General features: G+C 33.0%; 1 protein-coding gene across 1 annotated transcript in view; it reads right to left on the bottom strand.

The window, feature by feature from the left end:
- CNTN5 (contactin 5) overlaps positions 1–13,563 on the bottom strand; it is a 1,454,884-nt gene that overhangs the window by 438,404 nt on the left and 1,002,917 nt on the right. Inside the window, exon 7 of the mRNA XM_055091393.1 lies at positions 9,229–9,324. Within this exon, the coding sequence (XP_054947368.1) occupies positions 9,229–9,324 (96 nt within the window). The remainder of the gene's footprint in view (positions 1–9,228; positions 9,325–13,563) is intronic.

A 13,563-nucleotide genomic window follows, 5' to 3' on the forward strand; every position in this document is an offset into this window, starting at 1 on the left:
ACTTTTTAAAGGATCTTTCTTGAAATGGGTTTGATGGAGGAATAGGAATCTTTATTCCTGTTAGAAGGACAAAATGAAACTAGAGAAAGGCAGTCAGAACACATGTGAGGGAAAGGCAATGAATGCCCTTTACAAAACTAGGAGAGAACTGGGTTCCAGCCAGGCAGGATGAAAGAGGGGCCAGGGAATATAGCTGTCCCTTCTGTTCCACACAGGACCTACTCTATAGAGGTCTAACGAAGACCAACAATTTGAAGTTCAGAGGTTTTGCAAAGAGTAATACTAAATAGAACTCAAGTGAACTAAGGAGAGAGCTTTACAACTAGTGCAGGGGTGACTAGATGAAGCTAATTTACATTGTTGCAGTATTTTGGGAGAGCATTTTGACAATACTTGTCAACCACCTTACTGCTGATTCTCTCACAAGGAAATTCCATCTCTTAGAATTTAGTATAAAGAAATAATTTAGAATATATGCAGATATCGATAAGTGTTAATGGCAAGGCTATTTACAGCAAAAATAAATATTTTTAAAAAGCTCAAATGTCAAACATCAGGGTAGAGGTTACATGAATTATTTTTTGAAATACCGTGCAGCTATTAAAATAAACATGGAGATTAGACATGCCAAGATGTTTCCAGTATATTGCTTATTAAAAACTCTAATGTCTAATGCCCTAAGTCATGTACTGTACATAAAGAATTAACTTCTATCCTATTCATTAGAATGATACTAGTTATGTACTATCCTTGAAAGAACTGAGAAAACAGCCATTCAAATCATCTTCTGCAGTTTAATTTCCTTGTGGAACCCTGATTGAAAAAGGCTAGCTTTAATACACTACTTCCAAGTCACATTTTTTTATAAACTCTAAAGAATATCAGGAAGTTGTTTATCTGTTAATCTCCTTATATCTTATAAAATAAATTATAAAGATGCTGATATAGATATAAATATAGATATATATGAAGATAAATATGGGTTAGAGATGTAGTTTATCCTTCTTGATATTATGACTTTTGCAACATAAACGTTTGTATGTTTTCAGGATTTACAACCTTTACATTATTTATCCTTAGTTTATTTTTCAATTTCATTATAGGTTATGTCAGTTTTGTTTGAACCATTATTTTGTCTACTTCTTTGAAAGGAATGGAGGTAGGGAGGAAAGTGCTAATAATAATTTAGATTATGTTTACATGGGACGAATATAAATTCTGTTTTTTGTCATGTATGCATGGTGCTCTAATATAAATTGGGATTTTTACTAATTATCAGGTGCTATTCAAACTGAAAGATATGCACATATCTGAAATATGTGCAGCTGGTTAAAATTTCAAATGATTCTGTCTGGAGACTGCATAGATATAGCTAAAACACTCTGGGTTCTTCAGATTCTTCAAAAGATTCTTGAAAGAGAAAGAAATACAGCCACAGTTATGTTTATAATCATTTCAGTGGCATCAGCATTAGTGATCTTCTATTTTTTTTACAGACATGGAAAGGAATCTTAACTCTGAAAGGAAGCAAATATGTGTGTTATAAAGACTTCATATTTACAGAAAAGACAAATGTATTTATCATTCCAAAAGGAAAGAAACAATAGATACTAGCATTAAAATTATGTACAAATTTTCATAGAATGATAGCCATATAACAAGAGTAGGAACAAGATTTTCATACAGCTACATATATATACATGCTAAAAGCAAGTAACATTCCTGGAAAAAATTAAGATTATGTATGTACCTGTAATATAAAAATTTTTTAAATCACACAAGGACATATATTCTTCACTTAAAGATTTATACTCCAATGCTCACAGCAGATTCATTCATAATAGCCTAAATTTGAGAACAGCCACCATCATCAACTAGTGAATGGATAAACAAACTGTGATACATCGAAACAATGCAATATTATTCAGCAATCAAAAGGAACTAGCTACTAACTCAGTAACATGTACGGACCTCAGAAACATTATGCTAAGTGAAAGGAGCCAGGCTTATAGACAACACACTGCATGATTTCCTTTAAAGAATTTCTGGAGAAGACAACATTTAAGTATATAAGGTAGACATTAGTGGATGCTAGGCATGGGCATTGGGGGAGGAAAATGATTGGAAAGAGGCATTAGGGAACTTCCTGTGATAATGGAAATGTTCTATGTCATGATTATGACTGTGTTTATATGACTCTATCCTTTTGTCACAAAGCTCATTGAATTGTACACTTAAAAATGCTAATGTTCATTATATGTGAAGCTAATTTAAAATCATCCGTATTTAATAAGTGATATAAAATAAAAAGTATTAATGACTAAAATGTTAATTTTCCAATTCAGAGCATTATTTAAATTCCCAGATGAAGGTAACATTTTCTATTTATTTCTATTCCTCTACAGTAAGATTTATATTGTGTGATTAAATAACTATATCACTACATTTAGTTCCTTGAAAATAAAATTATAAAGAATGATCTTTTATCTTCTGAAAAATATAGAAATGAGCTATTTAAGATGGGTTTGTTGGACAACCTTATAAGTTGTTTTAATAAGATTAATTAGCAGTATTTATTGAGCAGCTGATACATTCAGGACTGTGTTAGATTATAAAAGATACAAAGATGCAAGGACTACCTACATCAAATAGAAAAGTTAAAATGTCAGAAATGACTGTCACGCAGTGGAATATGTGATAAGAATTAGACTAGAGAAGGAAACTTGTTTGTAGGCACTTAGGAAAGCTGATAAGGGAGTGGGAGTAGAGAAGGATGAATCGTTAGTGAATGAATAGTTGATCAGAAGAAGATAAAGTGAGGGAGGTATCATTATCAGAATCATTATTATGGAATATTTACTATTTATCAGTTACCAGGTTAAGCACTTTATTTACATTATCTTATTGCATCTTTTCACCTACCATATACATGTAGAATTTTGAAAATAGGAATTAGAATAAGAGCAAGTTGTATTACTTTGCCAAAGTCACACCATTGGTAAATGACAGAATTGAGCCTTTCTGACCCCAGAGTGCAAAAGTTAAAAAAAAAAAAAAAAAAAAAGGCCTAGGAAGAGAATTTTGGTTTAGATCAGGGATTGGCATACTCCAGCCCACAGACCATATCTGATTTGTCACCTGATTCTTTATGGACTGTGAGATAGAAATGGATTTTATGTATTTAAATAGTTGAAAAAATTGAAAAGATCAATGAAAAGCATATAGAAATCAAATGCTAGTGTCCATAAATAAAGCTATATTGCAACAGAGCTACCCTCATTCATTTTTTGCATGGTCAATGGGTACTTTTATGCTACGGGGCAAAATTTAGTGGCTGTGACATAGGCTATATGACCCACAAAGACAAAAATATTTACTATTTGGCTATTTATAGAAAAAGTTTGCTGAAATTAAATTGAGAGGAATTTAAGTTTGGTGAGATAATGCTTAGGTAAGTAAGCTAAATTCAATGCAAGTAGGAAGATTTCTCAGAATAGGAAGCAAAGAACTGGACTATGGCATTGTTGACTCTATTATTTTCTGTGATGATCAATTTTCATTTTAAAGCCAGCACCTGCTATTTACTTTCCTTGGCTTTTCTGTTTTGAATTACTGTGATAGCTGTCTGTTTCTTTCAAAGATCTATGGTACTATTTAATTACTTGAGGAGAAGTTTGGGAAAAGTAATACCAAAATATTACTTTAAAGTATTATATTATATCAGAGCTCTTTGTATTCCTATTTTTAAGGGTTGAAACTGAGGCTAAGATAAGTTGTATTTCTTGCCCTGTAGACCAACTTTCTAGTTATGGTATAGTTAGGATCCACACTCAACTACATGACTCCATTATGTGTGTTTTTCTTTTTATCATCTTCTTTATTGGGTCAGAGTCAACGAGAAAATATTGTTTCTTTGGTATATCAAAGCATATGAGAGGAAAGAAGTATTAAATTTTTCAAAAAATATGAGGACTTTTAATTTGTAAGCTCATCAATTCAGTCTACCTTGGCTGCATTTTACCACATTAATTTGACTCGTTCAACTGCCTTGCCCAAATCAAAGTGGGGATTTATATCAGCACAACATGAAAACACTAGTTATTTCCAGTAAAGTAATAACAAAAGGAGTGAGCAGCTTGATTTCCTGGCCCACTATTTCCCACACTCTTCCATGTAGAGTAACTTATAAAATGGGGAAAAAATAGATTATTTTAAAGGAGCTGGAAATACATGGTGAAATTTAATTAAACAACCAAAAACAATTAAATAAACTTGAGCTGCTATATGTAGAAACCAAAATCAATATAATAAGAGAAAAAGAGGGTCATTGCAATGTTCTACATTTTTTTCTCTTCTACTGTGTCTAAATATTCTAAAACAAACTCCAGGTTGAGGTGTTTGCTTTGTGATATTTAGCTTTCTATGTATAAATTTTGTCAGACGGAGTTAAAAAAAAAAAATTCCAAAACACATTGAGCTTTCCTTTCCAGTGACATCTAGAGAACACAGTACAACAGACTGTATGATAAAAACATATATTTTAAAACTGATTTGTAAAGATTTTAAAAGATTGTCAAAATGTATCTGTTGATAAGAGCCAAGTTCAGAAACTATTAAGCAACCAGGTAAAGCTCTTATTATAAATGTTTTGCTGGCTAGCAGAGTTTGGGTGAAAACAGTCTTTTTCTGTATAAATTTAAGGGTATAAAATGTGTATTGTTATTTATTTGACTCACATAGGAAAGCATGCGTAGTAAAAAATACATGATTCCTTTATTTCTCTATCGTTTCATTCAATATGCTTCTATTATCACGTATCCTGTCTGACTTCTAAATAATTATTGAGATACAAACTTGAGCATTGTATTATTCTGTTTGGTAAAAATATTAAAATTTCTATATTTATACTATTTACTTTCATATATTGTTTATACAGTTGATTTTGGCAGTTCTGAATGTTCAATTCAGTTACCAGTTTGGTCAAGTCAGTAAAAATAATTGATGAAACTACTTATTCATTTAAATTGGTGTAACAAACAGGTTGACCAGTGACCAATGTATACACAAAATAGAATTTTTCAATAAAATTTCAGAATGAAGCTGTGGAAAGCCCATATTATGTAATCAAAAGGACACTGGGCTTGGGATTACACAGGGCTGAATCTCTCTCATGTTGTTTATTAGACATGGACTTTAGACAAATTTCTATCTGAGTTTCAACAGACCCATTTATAAAAAGGAGGTAACAATAATAAACATACAAAGCAGTGATAAAGAAGAAATAAGATACTATATAGAAAGTGTAAAATATTGGTTTCCTTTCCTTCTCTTTATTCTAAAGAAGTGGTTGACCCTCATCAGAACTTGGCAATGTAGTTCTCTGTGTCCAAATAATGTAATTCAGGCCCCCTTGATTACAAGAGTTTTTAGGGAAGAAAAATCATAATCACATGACAATAATGACAAATTAATTCATCACTTTAAAAATTAGTCCCAACAATACTCTTTCCTTCTTAATACTAAAATCTACCTTTTTCCATCTTGCCAATCTCTTTTTTTGTCAGTTGTTTATAACAAATGAGGATACAGTGTTCATATATTGCAAAGTGAAACTGCAAATCTTGAAAAAGTTGTGGATTTCAAGGCAAATTTGGAAAATGGCTTCGATCATTAGAGCATAGTTACTAACAAATGAAGATGTGATGAAGTGCCCAGAAACTCTGCAAGAATGTGGACATTACATGATTGAACATATAGTGATTTGAAATCGAATATTGATAGAGGCCTTGGGAAGACTGCTGAATTCCTCAAGTATTTGGGGAACAATTATTTTTTGTGATCTTTGTAGGTACAAAAGTTAAATATGGAGCATGGGGTGTCATGCTATCTTACAATTTTGTAGGAAAAAGGATGCTAAAAAAAACCTTTTTGAGTAATTGTTTTTTTCTCAGAGTTGTAGTTATTGCAGAATTTTTAAGTTATGAGATTCAGATTTTAAAATGTAAAATTTCATTTTTTAAAGAATAAATATTAACCAAAATATTTTTGTTTTCAACTCTGTGAAATTTTGTTCCTGCTTTATATAGAGTTGCTTTAAGTGAGTAATTTCTGGTACCAACTAAAGATGAAGAGGCCCCCTGAATGGGGTTCAAAATCAATATACAAAATGATGTTACATTTCTATACACTAATAATGAACTCTAAGAAAAATAAATTAATCAAACTAACTCATTTACAATTTCATTAAAATAAAATACCTAGTAAAAAATTTAACCAAGGAGGTGAAAGATCTATACAATGAAAACTATAAGATATTGATGAAAAAAAAAATGAAGAAACAAAGAAGTGAAAAGATATTCTGTGTTCATAGATTGGAAAACTAATATTGTTAAAATGTCCATAATATCCAAAAAACCGACAGATTCAAAGAAATCCCTGTCAAAACTCCAATGACATTTTTCACAGAAATGGAACAAACAATCCTAAAATTTGTATGAAACCACAAAACACCCTGAATAGCCAAAGCAATTTTGAGAAAGAAGAACAAAGCTGGAGTCATCACAGTCCCTGATTTCAAACTATAATACAAAACTATAATAATCAAAACAATATGATAAAAGCATAAAAGCAAACTCATAGAACAATGGAATAGAAAAGAGAGCCCAGAAATAAACCCACATATATAGAATCAATTCATTTATGACACAGGAGCCAAAAATATACAATGGGGAAAGGGCAGCCTTTTCAATAAGTGATGTTGTGAAAATTGGACAACTATATGCAAAAGAATGAAACCGAACCACTATCTTACACCACACACAAAAGGTAACCAAAAATGGATTAAAGACTTGAGTGTAAGACCTGAAACTGTAAAACTCCTAGAAGAAAACATAGGGGGTAAGCTCCCTGACATAGGTCTTGGAGATGATTTTTTTTTTGGATCTGACTCCAAAAGCAAAGGGAACATAAGCAAAAATAAACACGTGGGATGACATCAAACTAAAAAACTTCTGCATAGCAAAATAAACCATCAACAAAATTAAATGCAACCTACTGAATGGGGGAAAATATTTGCAAATCATATATCTGATAAGGGGTTAATACCTAAAATATATAAAGAGCTCATAAAACTCAATAGCAAAAAAAAAAACTGATTAAAAAATGGGCAGAGGATCTGAATATTTTATTTCCAAGAAGCCATACAGATGGACAAAAGGTACGTGAAAAGCTGTTCAAAATCACTAATCAACAGGGAAATATAAATCAAAACTGCAGTGAGATGTCTCTTCACACCTGTGAGAATGGCTATTATCAAAAGACAAGAAATAACGTTGGCAAGATGTAGAGAAAAGGAAACCCTTGTGCATTTTTTGATAGGAATGTAAATTGGTGCAGCCACCATAAAAAAACAGTATGGAGGTGCCTCAAAAAATTTAAAAATAGATCTACCACATGATCTAGCAATTCCACTCCTGGGTATTTATCTGAACAAAATGAAAACACTAATTCAAAAAGATATATGCACCTCCATGTTCACTGCAGCATTATTTACAATAGGTAAGACACAGAGACAGCTTAAGTGTCCATTGATGGAGAAATGGATAAAGAAAGTATGGTACATATACACAAAGGAATATTATTCTGCCATAAAAAGAATGAATCTTGCCATTTGCAACAACATGGTAGGACCTTGAGGGCATTATGCTAAGTGAAATAAGTCAGACAGAAAGAAAATAAATACCATATGATCTCACTTACACGTGGAATCTAAAAACAAACAAACAAACAAAAGCAAGCTCATGGATATAGAGAAGAGATTAGTGGTAGGCTGAGGCAGGGGGTTTCTCATCCTCCTTCTTCTCCTCCTTCTTTCTCTCCTCCCTCTCCTCCATCTTCCCCTCCTTTTTTTTTTTTTTAATCTCTAACACTTATTTATCTAATACTTCTCTTCAAACAAATCTAATGACCCAACATTAGACATAACACGTATTAATTCTATAGGAGTCCCCTAAACCTACTAAAATCCTTTTTTAAAAAGATAAAACATATAGGTAAGACTAGATATGTTTTCTGTAAAGTTCACAAACTGCTCACAAAAGGATTGGAGTGACTGAATTGACATATAAAAATTAGGTTGGTACAACTCAGAAATTATTCCTCATAGTGATTCCTCTGAGTTTCAAAGCAGAATGTTTTCAAAAATATTTTCCTGTTGAAACATAGTTTACTTTTCTTTCAATTAAAAAGAAAGTTAGGAAGGTAAGATAAAGATGAGAAATTTTAAGAAAACTGATTGAGGTCTAATCATAATTTATGATAAGAATTATCTATGGTAGAACAAAACTGAGCCCAAACACTACACTAATAATACAGCCTAGAAACAAATTTGGCTTTCACTCTAAACAAAGAAGAAAAATTGGTTGAGGTTCCAGGATACTGAATTCTGTTTCCAGTTGTTAACTCTAAAATCTTCATAATTTCTCAGGTAGAAATAGATGTTTGATTCTCTCTTTCTCTCTCTAATTGATGCTGCCTTCACTTAAATTGTATTATAGGAAAACTATACTGAGGTACAAAGAGGCACTCATCTCAGATTATAGGACTCAAACATAATGGGTATATTTTTCTGTGAGTTGGCAAAAGGTAAGATAATTAACCTGAGCACAGTTTACTATTCTGTTACTCCAAACCCCAAGAAGTACTTACCTATTACCATGACTTTTACAAACAAAAACTCAAGTAGCAAGAAAAATAACAAGTAAATTATAGTTTTGTATGAACAAAAAAATTTCTTAGCAATTTTTGTTCCAGTGTGAAAAACTATGCCATAAACAACCCAGTTTCCAGCTTATCTTCTGAAACAAGATGCACAGTGGTATTTAGTTAACTCAACTCTGACATTCCAAATAATTTTGAATAGTTTTTACTCTCTCAGCTTATCACTTTCCTTGTGCTCCAAGCAGTATATTCCTCACTGGTGGCAGGCAGAGACATAACCAGGACAGTCAACACTTAGAAAGACAATGAAACAATCTTATCAGAGGAGCTAAGTCTCCTGCCCAATGGCATTTAGACTATATGGTCTTTAATTACTCATCTGGTACTCTGATACATGTCACGAAAACCATGCACATTTCACCTGAATGTTCCCCAGTCAATACCCTGTCTAAAAGGATGAGCATATAGTAAAAGAGAGCAGCAGCAATATAGAATGGGATCCGACTGTACCTGGTGAATGAGGCGGAGGAGAGCACATCAGAACAACCCCCTGGCCTTCCCTCACAGAGACTGCACTTCTTGTCCGGCCACTAAAATTTCCCAGATCTGTCAACATAACACAGCATTTAGATGCAAGGCAAAAAGGAGTTTAAAGAATTACTACTTTTGTAACTTGTACATACTTCTCTATCATTATCCAGTGAAGGTTTCTTTTTGTTTGTCAAGCAGTGATAGGAAGGCTTTGACAATAAATCTCTACCAAGTTGCCACTGTAGGAATAAATTAAACAATACCTTTATAACACATTAAGTAGTTATTTTACATCTTTATAATACTTTCTGCATATTAATTTTTCTACCACAAATTGAACGCATTGATACACAGTAAGAACAGAAATAGAAGTGGTTGGAGTGCCTGGTGTCCAACCTGCTGCTTCATTATCTGTCGTGCTAGCAATGCTGTGTAAAGCCAAGCATGAATTTGCCAAATTAGAAAGACTTGTGCACTCAAGCAAAATATAGTGAAGATATAAGGTGTTCTTTTCTATAAATGTGAGTTAAAAAAATCATGTTACTTTTATTTTATGGAAGCCTGGAATAATGTGTACAAATTAATTATACTCATCCATTTTGATTACTCTAGAAGTATTATAGTTATTGAAACACTCACTTGTATGTATGAAGGATTGGGGTTCAATTGTCTTCCCTTAAATTATGTTGCATTTGCACAATTTAAAATATTTTCCTAAAAATAAAGTGGCCTTTAAAAAAGAATGATAGGCATTATTTATATTTCTTTTATCATTTATTAATCTATTCATAACTCAATACATATGTACCTTTCCTTTTTTCTTGGGCTAGGCTGATCAAAGAAATGAATTTTAATTTCTTGGAAATGGTAGGAGTTCAATATTTTTATAAATAAACATTGTCCCAGAATTCCCAGTTTGTAAAACCATGTTCTCCTGGTGAGAAATGCTTCTTGAAAATGTTCTGCCTTTCCTGTCATTATTTACCAATCATAAAAGAGATTTTTTCATACTTTTCATCATATCATGCTAAACTAGTATGTTTCATAGTAATACAATGTAGATCTTAAAATTTAATGTCTGTTAAAATGACGAATGATGAAAGTAAGCAGTTAAGAAAATATACTGAATGGATTTGAAAGAGATAAATCATTAACTTTAATATTATAAGAGGGATCGTATAACTTACTTTTTTTGAGATATGGGCTACAATTTACTTATTTGCTGAATTTTCAATCAAACCTTTTAAAATACATTCAAAATCATTAAGGACTAATAAACAGTAAGTGCATAATGAATAAAAAGAGAAGAATTCATTATTGAAGAAAGTGTTTAGGATTTTACACACAATTCTGCATTTCACTGTAGTTAAGTGTATAATAGTTAATATAAATAATAGATAAACAAAGTGACAATACAAAAGAGAAAGAATAATTCTACTTTTACTTTTTTTGGTGGCTTGAAAAACATACACACTAACTTTTAATAAAAGTCAAGTTCATTCATTTTCAATTTTATATGATTCATGGCTTTAAACTAATGTGCATTGACCTTCAGAGATAGAGGCTGCCTTTTTTTCCAACAAATGACCTCAGTCTAATAACAAAGCATGGCAAGGTTTCCCATTCGACTTCCTTTGACTACTCTTAGAAACACAGCACAGTGAGGCAATGGTTGCGGTGGGGTTGTTATATCTCTTTAGAGATTATATGCTTTTATTGTCCTCTTTTCAACTTCATTGAATTTATAAATTCTGAAAGGCTATTTGGATATCAATTTATTTTAACTGAGTTTCTTAAATGTTTTCTGAAAAGTATATATGTAGCTTCCAATACATTTACTACAAGTTTATATTGTGCTTATTATGATACTTCAAATCAACCTATCATAGTTAAAAAATATTTTAATAGCAAACAGTCCTAAATGAAGGCCTATTTCTGATAAATTGAACTACAGTCATGGTCTAGAAATTAGACACAAAAAAAGAAAAGAACATCATACAATAATTATGACCTGAATTGTGTTTTGAGATCACAGTGACCCAAAAGGTAACACTAAGCTCTAATTGCTTTATTTTGTATCATCAGTTAATACAGGTGCAATTAACATTTTCTCATGGAATTTTCTCTGTGTCATTATTTTCTAGGAGCTATAGCACCAGCAGTACAAAGGTAAATGGATTTTTTTCAACTGTGAATAGATTTTTTTTTTCATAAAGACATATAGAGAAATACTAAAAAGAAGCTTGCACTTTGAAGAAGAGTGTGTTTTCCTCATTTAAATCCTTCCTCAGGAAAAAGAAAAAGGGTAAAACACTATTATTTATAATGTAAAAGTGGTCCTCATGTCAGGCAAGATTCTGGTTGATCTGAGACCAGACAGATGTGAAAAAATTCTTGGTTGGAGTGGGGATGGCAACTAGAGAGAATAGTCTGAGTAAAAATACAGCCAGTTATTTTTATATCACTGTGAACAGAAAGCAGTTGTTTTCTTTGGAGGTACTCATCATGGAACTTAGTTTGAGTGCTTATCACATTATTTTAATAAAAATTCTATTTTATCTAGGAGAGAAATGAAAATAAAAAGAACAAGATATTTTATGGATGTGACTTTGATTATTTTTTGTCACCTACAGAAGGGAAAAAGTACCTGTTCCTATGTTCTATTTTTGATCTTTAAGGGAAAAAATAAGTAAAAATAAAAATCTTAAAACAAGGACTCTAAAATTCAGTTTCAAAGTATAAACTGAAGTAAACTTCTCTCTGGACTTTCTCATGGACAAACGGACAAGTAATAATCTGGAGGAGAAAGTTTATGATCAAAAATCACAGGGCCGGGCCTTCCCTGGTGGCGCAGTGGTTGCGCGTCCGCCTGCCGATGCAGGGGAACCGGGTTCGCGCCCCGGTCTGGGAGGATCCCACATGCCGCGGAGCGGCTGGGCCCGTGAGCCATGGCCGCTGGGCCTGCGCGTCCGGAGCCTGTGCTCCGCAACGGGAGAGGCCGCAGCAGAGGGAGGCCCCAATACCACAAAAAAAAAAAAAAATCACAGGGCCTCAGGCCTTGTCTTTTCTCTGACCCTTTTTTCCAAGTTCAGAAACTCATGCAGAGTTTGAGAGTGGAGCTTTAACTAGAACTGTGGCTTACAGAATTATTACACCTATTCATCCTAGGTAAACCATACAAAGAAAAAGAGGTATACAATTAATGATGTGACTGAGAGCCTCACATGACAGAATATGGAGTTGGAATGTGTGATTGGAAGCATATTGACCCTACATAAGACAAATCATTTCCTTTATTCATTTAACAAATATTTTTTTCAATGAAAACTATACACCAAATACTATGTTAGGTACTGATGATAGAGAAAAGCTGTAAAGGAAGGATGTAGATAAATGAACTAATCATACTTACTTGGGCTAACTGTCTATAGACCCAGCTCAGATGAGTCTATGCCACCAAATAGATGCACGAGCCCAAACCATCACTGCTTCAGCTTGTCACAGCCATACATATGGGTAACTAGTACATACCATGTGCACGTACCATATAGCACTTCATGCCATTCCCCTGAATGTATGTATACATACATTCCCCTAAGTGTATGTATACACATACATACACTGCACATACACTTTGGGTTCCTTCCTTCCTTCCTTCTTTCCTTCCTCAAACCTTCTTGCTTACCTGCCTGCTTTTCTGATTTCCATCTTTTCTTTTCTTTTCTTCATTATTCCACAAAGGGTTTGGGGTAGCTTAGATATATATGTATATAATACAAAATAAAGAATGGGTAGTTGACAAATTCCAGGTGAAGGCAAAATGGGTATGGCAAAAATCCTGTAGCATAACCCGAGGACTTAAGAAAATATGTCATAGACTTCTTTTGTAAATTATTGGAAGTTGGCCATAAAATTTGACTCATAAACTTAAGAGGGTCAAAACAAACATGGAGGCCCATGAGCCATGGCCGCTGAGCCTGTGCTTCCGGAGCCTGTGCTCCGCAGCAGGAGAGGCCACAGCAGTGAGAGGCCCGCGTACCGCAAAAAACAAACAAACAAACAAACAAACATGGATATGTCCCCAGTCTTAGAATTCATGATTATTTTAAGATCAAAACTTTCTAGTAACTCAGGAGAAGTACAGTGTCGCTGGATATTAAGGTCCAAGAGGGATTTCTTCTGCAAGACTTCATAAAGATCACAGTGGGTGGTATAGTAGGCTGAGCAAGTTTTCAAGTCAATTAGAAAGGTTCTTCACCCACTGAAACACTTTAAATAGGTGTAGTGTGAGCTACACACACACACACACACACA

Source organism: Physeter macrocephalus, chromosome 16, assembly GCF_002837175.3.
Source record: "Physeter macrocephalus isolate SW-GA chromosome 16, ASM283717v5, whole genome shotgun sequence".
In the NCBI taxonomy this organism is placed as follows: domain Eukaryota; kingdom Metazoa; phylum Chordata; class Mammalia; order Artiodactyla; family Physeteridae; genus Physeter; species Physeter macrocephalus.